The sequence below is a fragment of the Morchella importuna genome, assembly GCF_003444635.1.
Source record: "Morchella importuna strain M04M26 chromosome Unknown Morimp01GS016, whole genome shotgun sequence".
NCBI classification, from domain to species: Eukaryota; Fungi; Ascomycota; class Pezizomycetes; order Pezizales; family Morchellaceae; genus Morchella; species Morchella importuna.
Window position 1 is genome coordinate 972486 of NW_025763413.1, and position 20601 is coordinate 993086.

The 20601-nt window shown below is 48.0% G+C and overlaps 3 protein-coding genes across 3 annotated transcripts; 2 read left to right on the top strand and 1 right to left on the bottom strand.

The window, feature by feature from the left end:
• Nucleotides 1-2112: 2112 nt before the first annotated feature.
• LAJ45_05921 (uncharacterized protein) lies at nt 2113-3914 on the bottom strand (the record flags this gene model as incomplete). The annotated part of the gene is made up of 6 exons (XM_046115489.1): nt 2113-2250; nt 2307-2892; nt 2948-3453; nt 3648-3714; nt 3794-3809; nt 3884-3914. 6 exons carry the CDS (start codon nt 3912-3914, stop codon nt 2113-2115), a joined length of 1344 nt encoding a protein of 447 aa, XP_045971538.1.
• A 7048-nt stretch (nt 3915-10962) lies between these two features.
• Nucleotides 10963-15380, top strand: LAJ45_05922 (uncharacterized protein; the record flags this gene model as incomplete). Its single annotated transcript, XM_046115490.1, has 7 exons — nt 10963-10994; nt 11145-11201; nt 11256-11336; nt 11392-13103; nt 13159-13936; nt 13987-15071; nt 15127-15380. The coding sequence occupies 7 exons, from the start codon at nt 10963-10965 to the stop codon at nt 15378-15380; spliced, it is 3999 nt and encodes a 1332-aa protein (XP_045971539.1).
• A 492-nt stretch (nt 15381-15872) lies between these two features.
• On the top strand, nt 15873-18912 carry LAJ45_05923 (uncharacterized protein; the record flags this gene model as incomplete). Its single annotated transcript, XM_046115491.1, has 4 exons — nt 15873-16016; nt 16068-16656; nt 16789-18555; nt 18611-18912. The coding sequence occupies 4 exons, from the start codon at nt 15873-15875 to the stop codon at nt 18910-18912; spliced, it is 2802 nt and encodes a 933-aa protein (XP_045971540.1).
• Between the last annotated feature and the right edge of the window lie 1689 nt (nt 18913-20601).

Consider the following 20601-nt stretch of genomic DNA (forward strand, 5'->3'; position numbering starts at 1 on the left):
CTTCTTCACACATTCTCACTAGCTGAGGTGCTGTACGGTCGCTTCTTCACACATTATCACTAGCTGAGGTGCCGTACGGTGGCTTCTTCATACATTATCACTCTAAACCATACTACCGTACAGTCACCTCTTCATACATTATCACTCTAAACCATACTACCGTACGGTCGCTTCTTCATACATTATCACTCTAGCTATGGTGCCGTACGGTCGCCTATGCAACCAGTATCACTCTGGCTGTGGTGCCGTACGGTTGCGAATGCAACCACTATTACTCTGGCTGAGGTGCCGTACGGCCGCTTCTTCATACACTGTCACTCTGGCTGTGGTGCCGTACAGTCACCTCTTCATACATTATCACTCTAAACCAAGCTGCCGTACGGTTGCTTCTTCACACATTGTCACTCTAGCTGAGGTGCCGTACGGTCGCCTATGCAACCAGTATCACTCTGGCTGTGGTGCCGTACGGTCGCCTATGCAACCAGTATCACTCTGGCTGAGGTGCCGTACGGTCGCTTATACTCGCGACAGGCCTAAAGTACCCGAAAATGCAGCTGCAAGGTTTTGTTACCTGCTGCGAGTACAACCACAATCACTCTAGCATTAAGTGAACAGATCCTCACCTGTCAACAGCCCATTTAGTTCACTCACTTAATGCCAGAGCCTTATACAGTACGATGCCAGTCGTGAGCGTCAGGCGCGGCATCGCAACGCCCCCCGAACCATCACGGGTACCAGCACAGCAACCACAATTGATCCTTTGGAGAGCTGAATTTTTGTATAGTTGTTAAATAGTAGATAAATAACAATAATTTGACATTTAATATCTTGTGTACCAACCCACCGTGAAAAGGTTGTGGAAATCTGGTTGCGCGCGCGGCGTTGCGACGCCGCGCCTGACGCTCACGACTGGCATCGTACTGTACCGGGTGTTGAGGGTAAGTGATCAGAATCTGATAAGTGAATGTTACGGTGAATAGGTGTATTTGTCTTATCAGATTCTGATCACTTTTCGCTACACCCTAGTCCATTCGCTTTTTTGGGAGACTGAAACGCCAATCGCTTGGATTACTAGAAAATAACGGGTGATTACTGGTGACCGCCCGTGCTTTACTGATGATCGGATAACTGCAGGAAAATGAAAGTCACAACCCACAATTAAATAAACCCTATTTGATGCACCGGAACTAGAGAAGGAAAGATATGCTTCCGCAGGTCCATAGGAAACCATCAAAAATTCATCGGGATGCAAAGTGTGTGCGTCGTGCTGGGAATATAAAGCTTCATCCACCAACTATACTACACAACCCCAACTAACGCCATGTATCGCTGGCACTACAAAGAAACGCTTACAGACGAAGACTGCTGCGCAATCGAGCGAGGGGTAACGATCGCGCAGGCGTGCCACGATAAAGCCTATGTAGCCGATAAGCCCCGCAAACCGGTGAAAAAGCAAACAACGTTGGATTCTTACTTTAGGACTAAAAGGTTAGACGTGCTTATTATCGCACAGATTACATTTGCTGACTCTGGGGCCGTGTGATCGAAGATGAGTATGTACAGCATCACGGGGGGGTAAGGTTTGGTTGTCACCTAAACATTTTTGCATGGGAATTGGACGCGCCCACGGGGATATGGCAACCACACGACAGTACTGAAATTGATGTAATTGTTCGAGTATATTTACGGATCGGTTGTTTGATGGATTGATTTATCTTTTCGGTTTTATTTAACGTCATCTGGTAATGTATCAAATGATATCCGGCAGCCTGATTGGCCAACAGCGAAAACCCTAGGATAGAGTACTATACACGAAAGGAAGGACTTGTTAAAACCCAATCAGGCTATCATTGTTAATGATGTAATGTTATTCATCGCATACAAAAAAGTAATCATACCAACTCCTAAAAATATATCCCGGAACCATAATACCAAGAAACGTCAAAAAAATAGTAAAGAAAACAAAGAGTAATCATGCCCAACTCTAAATGAAATATCTTAAAAATATAATGCCAATAAGAAACACGAAAAAAAAGAATCATACCCTACCCCCTAAAAATATATCCCAGGACCATAACGCCAATAAGAAACACCAAAAAAAAAACAGCCCCGTCAATCTGCCTCATCTGCCCAACTCAATCGTGCCGGGTAAGACTTAAAACCTTCTCTCAACTCTCTATCCAACTCCTCCGGCGTAAGCCCGCCCTCCACAGCGCTAACAATCCATGACCTCGTCATATCAACTGTTCTCTACCGAGTGTCACAGGTATCAGTACCAATTTGGAAATAACGGCAGTAAAACTTACCCGTAGTTTCACCATACTCGTGATGATGTGTAGCAATTGCCCCAAACCCCCGTTAAGTCCAGCAGGAATAGTAAGTACATCCTCACGTTTGAGCAAGCAGATGTTACCCACAGGGCTGACCATACGAGAATATTGGAATGTAGATGCTGAATTCATGATTCCGATGGCCTGGAGGTGTGGCAAAAACTTTGGGTTATGATTAGCTTGCAGGTGCAGGACGTTCATCATGTCGCGTAGCCCCCTCCCAATCTTGAGCCAATCATCCAAGTATTTTGTCGATGTCTCACCCCCCTTTTCAGACGCTGAAGCCTCAAGCACCACGTATTCAACACAACCTTCACCGATTGAATGGATTATACCGTCGTAATGCCGACCACTTTTACGATAATTTCCCTTGCCAGTTCGTGTTCGGGAACGGTTCTTCCGGATGCCAGTTGCTCGGAGGTGGGTCTCTTTTCGGTCCAGAGTAATACCTGGGATCGACATTATGTAATTATCGATTATTGAGGCCCACACGGAGGACGTAAACCAATCCTCGCAGTGATCACTGGTCAGCGGCCGATTCGGGGATGCATATATGTTTAGCCTACAAAGGATGTTAGAGGATTGCGAAACAGAGTGGGTATATTCGTCATACCTACATGGTGTTCAAGGCCAAGTAGGCGTAGAACTTATTGCCATCGCGCGCATTGTCAAAAGTACCACCCTCTGGAATGTAATGGTTCTTGTGAAGTGTAGCTCTCAGTTCTTCGACAGATCTGACACTGGCAAACTCTCCGAGATAACCCAACAGAACATCGTCCGGTGGAGGCAAACCTGGCATGGCTGCGTTGATTTCATCCAATTCGGGGGGGAGAAAAAGGCGCTTGACATCCTCGTCCCCCAAATCGATAACGAAGGATGGCAAAAGTGATGATTTAGACATGAAATTCGAGTCAGTAGCCATGCAGGCATCATGGATGATATCCTCTACCACACGTTCGGTAGATTTTAGTTTCCATTTCTCCGGGATGTCACGGTAAACGGCCCAAAAGGTCTGCTGCGCTGAGGTTGATTCCGGGCTTGGAGTGCGCGGGCTCGGTGTGTCCTCTAATATGGATTGAAAATCTTCATCAGATTCATGTGCTAGTCGTTGAACAAAATGGCCCTATTGTCAAGCAGTGATGATAAGCATGGGAACAAAAGCGGCAGACAGGAGGTAAAAGCATGCCTCAACGTTTGATGCATTTCTTGGTTCGTTTCCGCAGTTGGTAGAGTGAGCGAGATTGTTGCTGAGCGTGCCACCAACAACACTTTGGTTGAAAGTGATATCACCCGTTACAATAGTGGCACGTCCCGTACTCCTGGATCCTCGAGAATTTCGGGGGGAAAAGTTTTCGGCGAACCACGCGCGAAATAACCGTCTGATCTGTATAGAAAGGTTAGTTGACCGTAAAGTAATCTTTTAAACAGGTGCACGAGAAATACTGCCCGTCCCCACCTCGTACCGTTCCACAGTTGTAACTGGATTGACACAGTAAGCGGGTTAACCAGCACATTCTGTGACGGTAGTCTCAGGCGAGTTAACCACCACATACCGTGGTGGTAGTCTCTAGGCGAGTTAACCATCACATACCGTGATGGTAGTCTCTAGGCGAGTTAACCATCACATACCGTGGTGGTAGTCTCTAGGCGAGTTAACCATCACATACCGTGATGGTAGTCTCTAGGCGAGTTAACCATCACATACCGTGATGGTAGTCTCTAGGCGAGTTAACCACCACATGCCGTGGTGGTAGTCTCAGGGGCGAGTTAACCATCACATACCGTGATGGTAGTCTCTAGGCGAGTTAACCACCACATGCCGTGGTGGTAGTCTCAGGGGCGAGTTAACCATCACATACCGTGATGGTAGTCTCTAGGCGAGTTAACCACCACACCCCCGCGATGGTAGTCTTTCTTGGGGGGGGGGGGGGGGGGGGGTTAACCCTTTCTTTACCACCATCCCTCAAGAGGGCTTTCGCTTTCTCGCATCTCCTAGTCCCCTCCTCCTCCTCGAAGGAACGCAAGGCCATGCCCCATCGATAGGTATTGATGCCATGAAATTTCTGGTTCTTCGAGGGTGGTCGGCTCCGGTCAAGGTATTGTAGTCCATGCTTCGAGGCTTGTCTGCGCTGGGCTGAAAACTCGATATAATGAGCCGGATCCCACTGGTCAACTGGGATGATATCGAAATACTTGGGATTTGGTAGGGGGTATTCTGTAGTGGTGGGGGGGGGGATGTTGGGCTAGTCATGTCGAGGTTTAGAGAGAACGAGAAAAAAGAGGGGGGGAAATGCCCCTTTAAGGGTAATACGAAAGGTGGGTGTCAACCCCTTTGATTACTGATTGGGCCAGTTGCAAACCAAGGCTGACTGTGTAACCTTCCTTGTGTTTTTGCTTTTAATGGGCGCCTCGAGCCTGTTCGGTGTGCTGGCAATCCTTGCTATCCTATTAATATAACGAAACGTTATAATGATTCAGTGGTATGACTCCGCTCCGTACGAGCCCGTATGACTGATATCTCACACGAATGACTAATAGGAAGGACAAAGGAAGATCAGAGCCAAAACAGGCTTTTATGCGCAGACCGGAAATATACCGCGAATGATGGTCCACTCGCTGTGATGGTTCACTCGCCTTTCTCTTGGCAATGATATATCAGGCTATTATTTTACCAATATGAAGGGAACCTCGTAGATCGTAGATTCGCGGTACCTATTCGTTTCTCACCATTGTCTAAATGCTGTCGCAGGTTTATTCGTTGTCTAAAGGTAGGTTGTCGACCAAAAATTAGACAGCGGGTATTTGCCTGTTAGCGAGTGGGAAGAGCCCCCGCTCTCGCTGTACAAGGGTCTGGCATTAAGTAAATGAACAAAATTGGGTGTTGACAGGGGAGAATCAGTTCACTCACTAAATCCCAGAGCCTTGTACTTCGGTGGTAGGGGTAAGTGAGAAGACACCTGGCGGCTCCACTACTACCGAAGTACATGGGCCCGGCAAGAAGAACCTGACCATAGTTTCTCTTGTAGCAACCAATTTGACGGCTGCTAGCGCGTTTCTATGTTCAGGTTCTTCTTGCCAACCCAACTACCATCTCCGCATGTGTGTGCGCGGAAACCCGCGGAGATGCGAGGGTTCCGTTGTAATGACGCGAATATGCAGAATATCCCTGCTATAGCGCATACTCGCGACCAGCAATTACCATTGGAGTAGAAGTCAAAAATACATCAAAGACTTGCAGCTGCATATTCGGGTTCTTGTTGCTGGTCGCGAGTAGAATAGCGCCAGGAGTTTAAAACCTACTCGTAGTTTTTTGGCTGGACTAGGTCTACATACGACCAAAATATTGTTGCCAAGCACGATTTACGCCCATATGCAGACCAGTCCAGTCCGGAAACGTTAGAAAACTGCGAGTACACCCTAAGGCTTTTCACCACAACACAAAGAATTAAAACAAAAACTATATTCTCGTGAAGACGGCCTATGTCTAAATGAATATAGTATTGTTTCTCTAAAAAATATGCATTACTGTTGAGGAGTAAGATATATGTAGTTTAGGGATTTATTGTCGCCAAGTGAAAGTTGGCTTGGCTGTCTCTTTTTTGCCCTGTCCGCCATCACCCAGTAGACTGCGATCTCCCTTCAAGCCTTGCGTCAGGTTCAGAGCTTCCCCGTCTCAGCGATCCAGAAATGGGTGTCATCGACTCATCCCTTCGTCAGAGCAAAATCGGAGACATGTATTCTGTTTGGCTCGATGGCGAGTCAGCTATCGATAAAGATCCCGGCACCGCCAAGGGATTTCGTCAAGTTTATTTGTATCCTTGCGCTTTGGCCTTCTATCCCATGGCCTGGTGAGACATGCAGATTCGGGACCCTCCAAACTAGGCAAGTTTAGACTGTGGCCCAGTGCCTTTGCCTCCGTGGCAGCGAGCTCAGCCATATGTATATCCCATGGCAAAGCCACTAGGCCACAGTCCAAACTTGCCTAGTTTGGAGGTTCCCGAATCTGCATGTCTCACCAGGCCAAGGGATAGTACAGTATTTTAAGACTAAGCCACGTTGCTCTTCACGCCTCATCGTGGCCCTAAGCCTCGCCCCCGCGCCACAGCGCCTCGGAGAAACACAGTTGCACAATCTCTCTGTGGCGTACTGTGGCTTCCGCGCTAAGTCGCCCAAAAAAGATGGTGTGGCCCGTGTGGGGAGGGTTTCCAGCTCTAAATTCGGATTATCTGATTGGTTTCACAGGCTAACTTGAAGTAGTAGTGTATACCACTTGTCGTTAAAATTAGGTCTATCACCACACCGTTTTCGGAACAGAGGATCGGCAGCGCCCCCGAACACGGCCAACACCTTTTTGTATGGTAGACTCCTTCACGGGGGTATGGAGAACTCGAGAAAAATGGACAGAAGCCCTTATTTTGAATAGAGAATCGTATCCATAAGCTTTATTTGTCGTTCTTAGTTGTTGCACCGTACCCCCGTGAGCACCATGCAATATTGGCCGTTGTAGGCTGTCTCGTGTAGGTACAGATATATAAATGGATGCAGTTTGCTTCGCTTCTATATAGATGATCCTGATGATAAACTAATTCCATAGCACGAACGATGATTATATTAAGAGAAGATCTAGCAGAACGAGAACTATACTAAATGTCTGAGCTAAGGACAGGCATCACTAATCACTGATCTAATCTAATCTTATCGGGATCTGATCGTATCTCTAATCCCTACAGCAACCAGTAAGATATCCCGATTCTTATTAGCCTTAATCCCTGCTAGCCAAATGGGTGTATTCGCCAAATGACTGTAAGTCGCTGTAGTTAGCCGACCCTTCGACGTCCGTAGCCGAGATTCTCGGGTGTGACTAACAACAAGAATCAAACGGTGTTGGGCACATTTGCTGTAAAGCGATTTGTCATGTATTAGTCAGTACAGCACGTGATTACGTGGACAATCCTTTGTAAAGGTGTTCACGGCGGAACAACCTTATAGCTAGCTCGCTTTTTCTTTTTTCTTTCCTTCCCTTTTTATCATCCGTCGTTAGTATCGTCAGAGAAGTTTCATTTTGATTTCTCCCTGGCAATAAGATTTTATTTTATTTTGTTATCGAATCGTCGTAAAGCCGAAGACGAAAAGAAACAGAGACTGAACACAAACAAAAGAACCCGGCCCACAACGGGTGTACCGTTAATTCTCGGATAATCCACTATCTCCGTATTTGTATGTGGTAAGTCCGAAGAAGGCGAATTGGCGTATCAAACTTCACGAATTCGTGCAGATACTTATGGCGCGAGAAGGCATAGAGGGTGGGTGTGTCAACTTCAGAGGAATTTCTTTTTGTATGGGAATTAGAGAAATTTCACCGTTTAGGCTACCCACCATAGCTTCTCGAGAGAATTAGCGGTATTCGCTTTCTGGTTCTTAATGCTACACCTATGCGCACCATGCTCTACTCTGAGCAGGCCTCGGCCTACCCCGGTACTCCGACGTTCAATTCACATCCAAATACAAGGAGAAGACACCCAACTCTTTGATTCTCTGATCATTTTCGGTTTTCAGAGTGGGTCAGCTGCAGCAGTGATGTTTTACACCTAATGTCACCTCTCACTAATGCACGAGACCCGCTTACTTTAACCAATGACAGTACTCGTAGTTTTCTAACGTTTCCGAACTGAACTGGGTCTGCATACCACCAAAATCTAGTTGCCAAGCACGATTTACGCCCATATGCAGATCCAGTCCAGTTCGGAAACGTAAAAAAACTACAGTCGCAACTCGATATGCCGGATTGCCAAGATTCGGAGGATTTCGTACGGGATAGCAAAAAATCGGGGATAGCAAATTAATTTTGCAGTAAGAAAATTAAAATCCCAGATGATGTCATACGGGATAGCAAGCGATCCGGTGTATTGAGATCCGGCATATCGAGTTGCGACTGTACAAGTACAGCGATTTCACCGTCAGGTAAGGCGCTAGTATAATTATGGGGGGATAGCTGGGGACACCTATAACCGGAGCACTTTGCGTCCTAACTCCTGACGATAACTCCTCCACCACCACAACACCTAAGATTATTTTGACTCTATGGAATTGTAGAACAGAAGGCAAAGAATCGTTCTATAGGAGGAAAATTAATTCAAATCTTCTGGTTGAGGTGCTAAAGGTATTTGAAGTTGGTGTACCTTTGGTGCAGCGGCCCCCAATGTCGCATCATTTCTTTTGCCTAATCGGGTAATATTCTGGTCTGTCCCTGCCTAGTTGGGATATATGGTGCCCAATCATAAAGGTAGTCAAAAAATTGGGGCGAGGTCGAGGTTGAATAGCTTTGCAACGAAACAAATTATGAGAATTCCGGTCGGTAAAATTGAAGTACTAGTGATGAGAATAATTTTACCGACCAGATTTTTGATATCTCTCCTGGTTAAAAAGTTATTCAAGCTTGAAATTCGGTATTTTAGTATGTAAAAAGCGCCAAGACTGAACAAAGTGGAACAGTATTATACCCATTTATACCCTTAAAATAGCAAACATGTCACCGTTGTTGGGCACATTTGCCGTAAAGCGATTTGTCACGTATTAGTCAGTACAGCATGTGGAAATGTGGACAATCCCTTTGTAAAGGTGTCCGCAGCGGAACGACCTAATAACTAGCTCGCTATCTCCCTGTCTATCATCACATACATCTTGTTGCTCTCGTTTTGTCTTAATCGAAGTTTTATTCATTCTACGTATTTTCGTCTCGGATCGTCGTTGAGAAGAAATAGAAACAGAGAGAGTGAACACAACAGCCGGCCAACACCGTGTCACCTTTAAGAGTGTGCGCGCCATAAATAGCCCAATCTGGGCAAGTACATTAGTTCCCAGGATATTATCTCTCTATCATGGCATTACTAGCCACTTATTTATTATAAGAATTACTCAATACGGTGATTAAACATCCAAAATGAATGTCGCGGACCTCACTCTGGCTCACTGGGGCTTACAATATCATCTACGCGCGGGGAGTCACCACCAATCACTCGTTATTACATCGTCTTGGCAATGTACCTAAAAGATAAGCTTGAACCTCTAGCTACACAATCTACACTGAACATCTCAACCGGAAAGCATAGATCATCGCGAGTATGCAGAGAGTCCCGCTGTTATCCCTTAAACTGTTATGAAAATGCCGACCACCAAAAAGCGGATTCACCGTCACTTTCCTAATAGACCCCGCTATCTCTTTTATCAGATAATAGATGTACTTTGATAGGACTCAGCACTATTAAGAAACGTGTTTAAAGCGGTGTACTACCGCCAAAACTCGAAAAATTGGCTATTACCAATTGAATGATTGGTTGAATGGCATCGATCTGCACCAGAAGTTTCCCATACAAGTAATTTTATGGCGGTACTCTTAAAGGTGACATGACGACGTGGAACAATTGTGGCGGCAATATGGGGCCATTTTGCTGCACCACTGCCAGCTCCATTTTCCGACAACTTGATTGGTGCCGATCACATGACCAACAAATCAGATAATCAGAATATAGAGCTGGCTCTATTTGCGCAAAGTCTCTAACTTCACAACTACTTGTTTACCACGAAAAGAGCCAGAAAATGCAAGTGACAGAAACAGTAATGATTTATATAAGAGACCACCGCCACTCCATACAAGTTATCCCTGTTGCATTTTTTGGTTCTTTTCGGGGGGGGGAACTGGTTGTGATACCGAGCAGAGAGGGCCAAGAAATATTTGTGTGCTCGCCTCTTAGCCATCGACCTCGCTTCACTTTCCGCTTACCTTTAAGAGTGGGCGCACCATACATGCTGATATTTTCGAACACGACCACTATTGCATACTATATAAAAAGCGCGGGCCATGTCCACCTTTTGTATGTCATGCAATATTGGTCGTGTTCGGAAACAGTGAAATTACTCTTGTGAAGATCTGGCTCTGCAAACGGTAGTACAGTCGCTCACGGCGCATCCTGTCTGATGGTTGTTGCCGTAGTAATATATCCTTGGCGCCCCGGGCTTAACTCTGCTATTGGCCTCAAATCCCTGAGGTCCGCCATCAGACAGGATCCGCCTTCACCCGTGAGTGACTCTAGCCTCATTAGGAGGGTCATACCGATTGATAGCCTAGAGTCGATCTGAGCCGACAATACTCCAGCTCCAAATTCCGGTAACCTGATTGGCGCCGATCTCCCATCAACCAATCATACAAGTAGAATTTAGAGACGGCTCTGAAAATGCAAGTAGGTATGGAGAATTGTCTAAATTATCCTTGAGAGATAATACTATCCTCTCGCACTAACATTTAGATATTCGATTGTCAACACCAACATCGTTCGAAATTCAGGCCTCGACACATTTTCGTGATATCTTTTTCAATCTCCCCTATGGATGTTGCTATAAGTATGTTCACCACTAGCTTTACAAGTCGCAGGAAGCTAAATAAAATTGCCTATATCTACTCCCGGCCAAATGAAAGCAGTTTCGCATCTAGGCGCAACGGCTTCCTGCCGACAGGCGAGGCGGTAGCGTCTTTGCATACCCTGGTCCGAGTTTGTCTATAGGCAATGAATCTTCTAACAAACATATCTTCGTCGTTGATATTCCAGTCATAATCGATTGGACACAATAATTTACAATGCCGAGATTGCTCGAGGATGGTGATGATGGGTGAGAACCCTCCTCCCTTCCGCTTTATGTATAACGTTTCTACCAGAATAAAAGGCGTATGATGGCATGTTTGCCTGTGAATTTAGTTTTCAGAAGCCTCTGAAATATCCCCATACAGTGATGGAACGGTGGCACTGACGAAATCTCTAGCTCGCTCAGTGAAGTCCCCAGTATTCCCCATGACGAATTGGTCCCAGCAGGAAGAAGGTAATGATGCTTCCTCGATTTGGCGTGAGTTTGTTGACTGATAAAGCCAAGCAGCTCGCAGCGTCCGGAGGTCTCCTCTCGCCTAGGCCAGCATCGTCAGCCGAGTGATGATGGCTGGGTCCCAGCCCGAAGAAGGTAACGATACTCCCTTGATTCGGTGTGAGCTTGCTCATTGATAACATCTAACCAGGTCACGACGTCCGGAAGTCTCTTCTCACCGACGCCAGCATCCTCAACGGAGTGTGGAAAAGGACACAGACGATCTGGTGATTCCAGGAATGGAACCTATATCCCAGCTTATTCGTCGGAGGCTGCTCGGGCGTGTGGTTTCAAGGGATCCTGCGTTTTTCGAAACCCGCCAGGAAAGACAGAGAGCAAGGGACGTTGAAAACATCTCCAACACATCCGCGCAAGAGGTCGACCCTACTGAAGCCGAAGTTGTGAGAACTCTCAACTCCATTACACTTGATGGGCATGGGGACACGGAAGGCGAATGGACCGAAGGCGAATGGACCGAAGGCGAAGGGACCGAAGGCGAAGGGACAGGGGGCGAGGGGACAGAAGGCGAAGAAACAGAAGGCGAAGAAACAGAAGATCCTGACGATGATGAGGACGAGGAAGAATTTGGATTCTTGCCGGTTGTTGGACAGGCTCTGGATGAACCTGTATCGAACAATGCGCGTTACGAGGTAGAGGTTGATGAAGACATCGTCACGCATACATCACAAACTGTCAAGGAATATGTGTCAGATATGAAGATTTGCGAGCCGGGGGTCGCCTACACCATGGCAGCTAGGCTTTTGAACACCAAAGGTTCACTTGATTGGGCTGCCGAAAACATTGAGTTTACAGAGGAAGGAGACATGAGGGATAATATTCTTAATATCCACCATCTCGATTTTCTAAGCATCGATGCGATGCCCAATACCAATATCGGAGGGGATGAGCGGGGGAATCTCTCAAACGGAAAACTGTCCTTTTGCCAATGGCATAAGCCGTATCAGAGTTATCGAGCGTCCACCGCCGAGCACTCTTTCTTTCGTCGAACAATGCGCATCGCAGAGGTCGATAATCAAGAGATATTCATCGTGATGAGGCCAAAACCGGACGAGCAGGCTCTCGACATAGACAATCACACTTTCACTGCCAGTCAGGCGCTAAGACGGTCAGCAATGAGTCGACCGCATGCCCAGCAGCTATTGATATATATCTGCAATATCATGATGACGACTCGGCGGCTTAGCAGGCACGGAGTCACCATGACTTGGAAGTTAGGGGGTTTAAACACTGCCGATATGGATAGAAAGGATTGGCGGATCCTTTACTCCAAGATGGTTGAGAGGTGGCCGGAGTTTCTCGCGGCTTGTCCAGAGCATTACTGGATACGTCAAGAGATAACACTCCATATTTACGAGATTGGCCAGGACGTCTGCATCCGATCGAGGGATTGTTCCGATGGCACCCTAGCTTATTCACTTTCAAGAATGTACGATGCTGGCTCAGTCTCGACGTTCATATATGCCTTAGCCACCAATGTGTCTATTGAAAGTGCAACTACTGATGAGGGTGATGGTACCACAAGCTATGAAGCGAAGTCCACTCTTTTCGACACCAAGGAGGTCACCCGGGACTACCTCAATGTACGCGGAGCTGGGTTGAGAATCTTTCCAATGGCGTTTAGTCCATCAGTTTGTAGCTTTCAGGCATTGAAAGCCCCACAAACCTATCAGTCCGCTGTCATTGACCCAATAAACCGTCATCTCCGTGAGGAGAATCTAATGGACGACAACGACGACGACGAGGAGCCAGATTCGGCAGTAGTGAAGGTTGTACTCTTCCAGGGATACAGCATGTTGAAGCAATACTGCCGCCACAGGCCAAACGAATTCCTCCTGGGCCTAGGTACCTACACCCCCCCCCTCTCTCCCTCTCTTGTTTAACTCACTAATTGTATTAGGTACCTATACCTGCACTCTTTGCGCACCCGAAAAGCTTGGCAAGGTACACACGGATAAACAGACTAAGTATTTCCATGGCGTGTCCGCCGGTGCACCGTTCACGGCATTTGATAACGGCATCGTCAACGCAGTAGCGAACGGAAGAGTCGGTTCCCGTTTTGAGCCTGTTATCAGTGTTGATTTCCAGGCGCTGAAAGAGGAGAATCGAACGTGGGACTACATATGTGAGCACATCATACGACCTACACTACTGTGGACGGGCCGCGCGAGGGCTTTGTATGGGACATGGATGCGGCTCTACGAGCCATCGGTGTTTCCCGCGATTCTTCGGGATATGTCTTATATATTTCGAATTCTACTGGACGGATTGATCGCTTTGTGGGTGAAAAATAAGAAGCAATCGGGGCTCATTGCGGCCGAAGCTATCGCCACCGTGGAGCGGCTCGCCATCTTTATGTTTACCGGCAATCGTTCTCACATACCTACTCGTGTATGGCAATACATCGGCCTTCAACAAAATCTCGATAATTTTGCCTGGCCATTTCTTCTTCCGGGGAAGATTGATCTTCGTGCAATTCCCAAGCCGGAATCGCGGACAGCGAACTGGTGTAGGGATGTTCATAATAGAACATTGATCCTTTCGCACCTGGCTAGCGTTAAGTTTCATTTCGGCGATGCAGCTGCTGCGCGGCGGGAGATTTCAATGTCCATGCTATCAGCTGAAGAGATAATCTCCACTGATACTGCGACAACTATGCTGCGACAGGCCATAAGAAAGTAAGTTAGCGTATCCTTATTTCTAATAAGAGCGGGACTAACGGTGTAAGATTCATGGTTCCACAACTACAGGAAGTCGTTTTGAAATCTCTGCGAGAGCAGCATAGCACCATGTGCTCAATCTCTGCCGCTGCCGCAATCGGGTCGACACCAGAAGATTTAGCGCTAGCATCAGTAGAAGTTACCAATAGGGAGAATTTGCTAGAAACTTTCGGCACCTCCGAGCACCCCTTTGAAAAGTCCTTAATGCATCAAGTCATCGATCGGTTTTATCAGAGATCGCACGATCGGCCATGGAAAGACCCCATTGTTCCTTTCCCGGCGTCGGAGTTGGATATCATCCAGCCATTGGACCTAGCGTCAATGATCATGTCCTGGAATCCTGATACCTCTCGATGTATACCGTTAGCCCCGTCCACACGATATATACGATGCGGCCCACTTAGTCTTTCTAAGAAGGGCATGTCGTGGGTCGACACAATGTTCGAAACCATGCGGGCCGGCAGTTTGTTGACGGTAAATCAGTGGTTGGAAGCATTGAGGTCAGCACTTAGGTGGGAGTGTATTGAGATCATCCCGGGACCGTATAACGGTTGCCTATCAGGCCGCCGATTCACCAGGGTTTTGGAGTACACCGGGTTTAATACGAATAAGAAGCGTGCGCGGCGGGAGACTCCTGCGGAGGCTATGGAAAGTGCGGTAAAACGCCTGCGGACCGTGACACGTCTCCCTCTTTCAGTGCCACTAGAGGAAACACCCGCGGACTATGCGAGCGGTATGCGTGTAGTGTTGCAGAGATACGACAAATCAACTTCCGATCCAGAGGGTGTACCCGGAGCGCACATATCAGCGTTCTTGCGACGTGCTGCGGCAGCATTGGACCTTGATGAGCCCTCTCATAATCTCTGCCTGCTGATTGGTTACGTTTTAAGCCGAAATACACCTCCGCCAATTGCTACTTGTTACAGTCGGTTGAGCCCGGAACGCTTCGTCTTGGCCGATGGGACCAAGCTTGGGACCCCGCGGGATCAATGGTACTTTATATTTATGATCCGCTGTTTGATGTGGCTTTGTCCCGAAGTAAATCGTGAGGAGCCTGGGCATTGCCCAGCCAGAATTGTCTTGAAAATATTTGGTATGTGATTCCTAGAACCCTCTCCTGGATTTAATTCATAAATAGAACAAAACAGAACACAAGAAGGTCAACAATCGTTTGTTGGAAGGTCTCAAGATTTGCGTTCGGACTAATGGCCATCGGCTTTGGCCCAAATCCAGTGAAATGAAGCTCAACACGGAAGCTTATTTCTTGCAGACGATGACTGAGGCCACTGCTGCGTCGAAGATTGGCGCGAAGAGGGTCATGCAAATGTGGTTGCCACCAGCCATGGTTGATAGGGCAGTGGCGTTGCTTGAAAGCGGAAGCAGTGAGGAGGGAAACTATTAGCTTATTTATGTTTACATATTCTTCTCTTTGTGGTCTATTCTTCCTCGGGCATTCATATATACAATATAGGCTTACCTGGACTTTATCCCTGTATCCGGTGATTTTAATATCCTAAACCCACAACGACGCCTGACTTCGTGTCCAGCACAATATTTTGTGACAGCTTTAACGAAGCCGAAGGGCCCCTATGGAAGCCCCTCCAGAGAAGTTCATAGATCAACTCGTACTCATTCGTGTAGACATTCATAATACAGATAGGGCCTGACGGTCCTGGTTAGATTTTTCGTACCCTGCTTTGCTTACTCACCTACGATCACGTGGTGCACGCAAGTTTGTTTTCATAGTGGTGTACCCAAGTTTGCTTTCATCCCCCATCTTAACTCATTAATTGCATGCAGACCGTAGTCTATGGCAATTCCATCCCCCATCTAGATCCTCACTAATTGATACCTTTCATCATCCATTTACCTCACCAAACTTCATCGACGAAGGATGCCTCCTAGGACGAAACCCAGACCGCGATTGCCCCCGAAGGGTCCACCAAAGAGGAAGCGCTGTGAAGACTCGCAAAGCGGCTCCGACGATTGCAATACTCGGAAAGAGGGAGCAAGGAAGGCTCGCAGGAGTAAGAACAAGGTGAGGTGGTGTCTCCCCTAAGTTATGTATATTCCTAATATATCGGTCTAGATCCCTTCGCTTGATCAAACTGATATTCAGGAGGTTGCACGCACCAAGGAAGCTCAAGGGCTCAAAATAGAAGAGGAGCTCCACCGCACCTTGATTGGCTCCTTCCGCATGCCCGCTTCGTCTCTCGACTTTCAATGGAGGGGAGCAGATACGACAAACCAGCGCAGGGTATCACCTGATCACGTCAAAAAAATGCTGATGCATTTTTACACAAGTGGACTAAAACGCTGCGCCAAAGAACACCACATAGCTGCCATCATTAGCCGACAGATGTTTGACGAAGCTGTGCAGACAACGGTCAGGGCCACGGGGATCAATCCTGTAAATGCCCAAACCATAAATGCCCAAACTAAACCCAGGGAGGAACCAGAAAAGGCCCTTCTAGGGCGCGTTACAGTGCCTCGGGCAGACTCCCAGGGCATGACCGAAAACGATCGGGTTCACGAGGCCAGTATTCGTTATCCATTCCTAGTTCTGCCTGCAGGTGTCACGGTGGAAGCCCAGTCTGGACAACACAGAATTCATGCGTTGCGGCAGCTCTTTACCGAGGAACTAGACAAGTGGTGGGTGATTGATTTATACGATGATTGTGAGTTCTCCGTGGTGTATACGCCGCCCTCAGCCACCTAGACAGCACTTCACTGATGATACACGGCTGTTCGGGTGGCTGGAGAAAGCGTCTACTGAGTTGTTAGTTCTCCTAACCCCTAACATTAAGTAGCAGTCAGCAATGCGGCCAAGGAGAAGCTACGGATGAATATTCTTGAGCTCCACAAAGCACCGACGCTTGCGGAGACCTGGGCAAACCTCCTGCTATACCAACGGGAAAATGACCAGAATGCCACAGACGCGACACTCGCTACCATGAGCTCGCCCACGAAGGTGAAGCAGCTACTATATTCTGATCAGTACCGGAATGCCATCACACAGGCCTTGCGCAACCGAGGGGTTTGGAAAAACTTTACCGGCGGGAGGTTTGGTGCATTCCTGCCGATGCGGTGTGTTGAGGAGAATGTTCGATATCTCACCCGTGTGGCGAAGATATGGGACTATATCGGCGAGGATATTCCGGGATTCCACGAATCCATTGATGAGATGACCCTGAAGTATCTGGAAGGCCTTGCTCCAGCACGCTTTGTTGAGGATGCAAGGGCGGTGGAGGAAGGCATGGAAAGCAACAAATGGTTTTTCAAGATTGCTGATAAGAAATACAGGTCCGTCATCAAATCAAGGTTGCAGAGCATCGACTACCGAATTCTCTCCTTGAATACCTTTTGGGAGGACATCAAATCGATGTCCTATTTTTCTCGGGTGATGGCCGATGTGGCCTTCTGGCTAACGGAAGAATTCTCTACCTCCGTCAGAGCAGGAGGTGCCGCCGCACATAGCCTAGCAGCTACGTTCCGAGTTGGCTTTCGGTCCGAAACTATCCACGCCCAGCTTACCATTTGTGGCGACACCCTAGTACCACTCAGGCTACCCGAAGGAAATCCTTTACCAGATAACGTTTACCGGGTACAAGCCTACAGGGAAGTTTGGCTTTTTGTGATACGCAATTTCTTCTCACTTCACAGAGCACTAGATCCCAGGCCAAACGATAGTGGTGTCGAGCCATTGCCTTGGGTCATTAGTGGGGTTTCGTTCACAGACGACATGTCACGGCCAAAGATCGAGGCATATAACAATCGCTTTTGCATTCCGGAGTGGAGGCAGCTTTGGGAGTTTTCCAAGACTCTAGGGTTCGACCCAGCTTACGCGGAGAGCATCGGCATCGGTCCACAACACTGCAAGCTCCCCACGATACCGGCGCGAAACCCCGAGGCTGCATCAAAGCTTAATGACATGAGACGACTGAGCGATGCTGTAACCTCCGTCCGGCCCAGTATGACTGCAGCAGGGGTTGCATCTTTGTGTGAAGACTTCTTCAAAAAGCTGCCCCCCTTGTCCGAAGATGAGCTGCAATCATTTGGAGAGGTATGCCCGCGGACTCAATCCCCTATCCGAAGGACCGGGTCCTTGGAGGGCGTCTGGCTGCCCGAGTTCCATCAGGAATACGACAAGATTGCTTACAACGTCATGATAGCTTACAACGTCATGGTGGCGTGCCAGACCACCTCCCTGGAAGAAGATGCTGCCCGCACTTCGTTATCCTGGTTCGTCAAAAGAGACTTTATCTGGAGCTTTCTCCACTCATTCCAGAGTCCTGGACCTATCTTTGCTCCAAGGGAAGGCCCCTGGCCCCCCCCGTCAAAACCCGTGAAATCAAAAGAGTGCATTGATCTCTCCGACGATGACGACCTACTAAGAGCCTATATGGATGACCCTAGCTTGTCCAGTGGTGGGGCGCGCGGGAAACGCGCCATGCAATCACCGCTCGCATCGATATCAGTCCCCACCTCGGTGGGAGGATCACCTCCCCTCGCCCCCCAGGCTTCTTCCGGTCCTACCTCTGCCTCTCCTGCTTCTCAGATCTCTGCTGCTCCCCCGGGTTTGCAAAACCCGTTCCTCGTCTAGTGAAAGGTGTTTTACTAACTAGTTTTCAGACCCCATTCCGCGACGCTTACCCCGAATTCAAGTTGCAGAGCCTGCAACCCCCCTTGAAGAGCCGCCGCTATTATACACGGATACCGAAGAGAAAACTCGGCGAAAGTCCCTGCCTAAAAAATTTCCCCTCCTCAGAAAGTCGAAGGCGAGCGGTAGCGCCGCTAATGTTGATCGAGAGGCCGAGAGGAGAAGACAACGAGCAGTATCTATTATCAAAGGCAGTAGTATGGGTAGGATACCTGATCAAGGCAAGTCTTCATTTTTACCCGAGGATGAGGAGGACGGGGAAAGATGTGAGTAGCGATGGCGAAACGCATTGGAAATTTCGTTTGGGAGGCGAGGGCCTACAATTAGTTAGGGTTTGCATTGAGAAGTTGGTTCCGTGTATATAGCCCATGACCTGGTTTCTAGAAATGACATGAAACAGGGGGAACCCTCCCCTTGTCGTGTGCTAAGAAAAACCCGTCATTGCTATTCACTACCTATGCGACTTGGCGAAAGATCCCAATAGCTACCGTACAGCGACAGGTAATAAGTGATGGAACGGCTGAGACACAGTGATACTTGTTTTGGGTAAACTGCTACTACTATACGGCGTTTGCAGGTATAACTGTATTTCAAGGCGTTCCATCACTTGTTACCCATCGCTGTACAGCAGCTACTGCATGTGGGAAAGGCCGCGGTAGCCACCGTACGGCAGCTACTACACGTGGGGAAAGGTCGCAGTAGCCACCGTACGGCAGCTGTTCCTTGAAGAAAACGTCGTAGGAGTCACCGTACGGCACCTGCGGGGCCAGGCGGAACATCGCAGTAGCCACCGTACGGCAGCTACTCCTACGAAGAAAATGTCGTAGAAGTCACCGTACGGCAGCTACTCCTACGAAGAAAATGTCGTAGAAGTCACCGTACGGCAGCTACTCCTACGAAGAAAATGTCATAGGAGTCGCTGTACGGCACCTGCGGGGCCAGGCGGAACATCCCAGCAGCCACCTTATAGCAACTACTACACTCGAGGAAAGGTCGCGGTAGCTACCGTACGGTAGCTGCTCCATTGAAGAAATGTCGTAGGAGTCACCGTACGGTAGCTATTCTTTGAAGAAAATGTCGCACGAGTCACCGTACGACGCCCTCAGGACCTGGCGGAATTACACCGCAGTAGCCACCGCACTGCATCTAGTGCTACGGGGAGAGGTAGTTAGGAGCCATCGTACGGCACCTCCACCTATCGGTGGAAACCACAGAGCAATTACCATACGTCAGCTTCTAACGATACAGTAGTGAGCACACGGCATCTGGCACTACGTAGAAAACGGGGTTGTAGCCACCGTACGTCGAGTACTCATCCGAGGTAAACGACCCACTGAGCACCGTATGGGAGCTTCCAATGTTCTTTCCCTTTTTTGGTCCGGTAGTATACTGTAGTAATACTCGACCGGGGGAACTGGCGCGTATCATCACGAGTCAAATAGATAATGCCAATTACAAAGTAAACAAGCTCGGATGAACAAGGGTGGACTAACAAATTGTTCGTGAACTATGATATTATAGTATATAAATAGATAAGATGCACAAAGCGCAGCGTGATTCATTGGAAGCTGTCAGGGTAAAGTTGGTGTGGGTTTACTAACAGATCCTGTTATCCCTCTTATCAGATTGAAGATCCCCCATACAAATTTCGACTCCATTGTTTCGAGGGGGGGAGGGGGCAGCACTGACAGAGTACGAGATATCACTTGCCAGAGGTGAGGAGGTAGGAGGGTGGGGTGGGGATGAACGCCCGAGAAAGGTGGCGGTCGTGATGGACGAGCTGGGGTTCCGGGAAGAGAAGAGGTGGAGTCTTTTAATGGGGTCGAGATGGGGTGATGGGTTTCGTTGAAGGGGATTTTAAACAGGCCTTTTCGTTTTTTTACCTTTAGTTTTTGATATTATAAGTTCTTTTTGTATGTTTTAATTAGATGCCTCTTTCAATAGTAATTTTAGGTTGACCCCT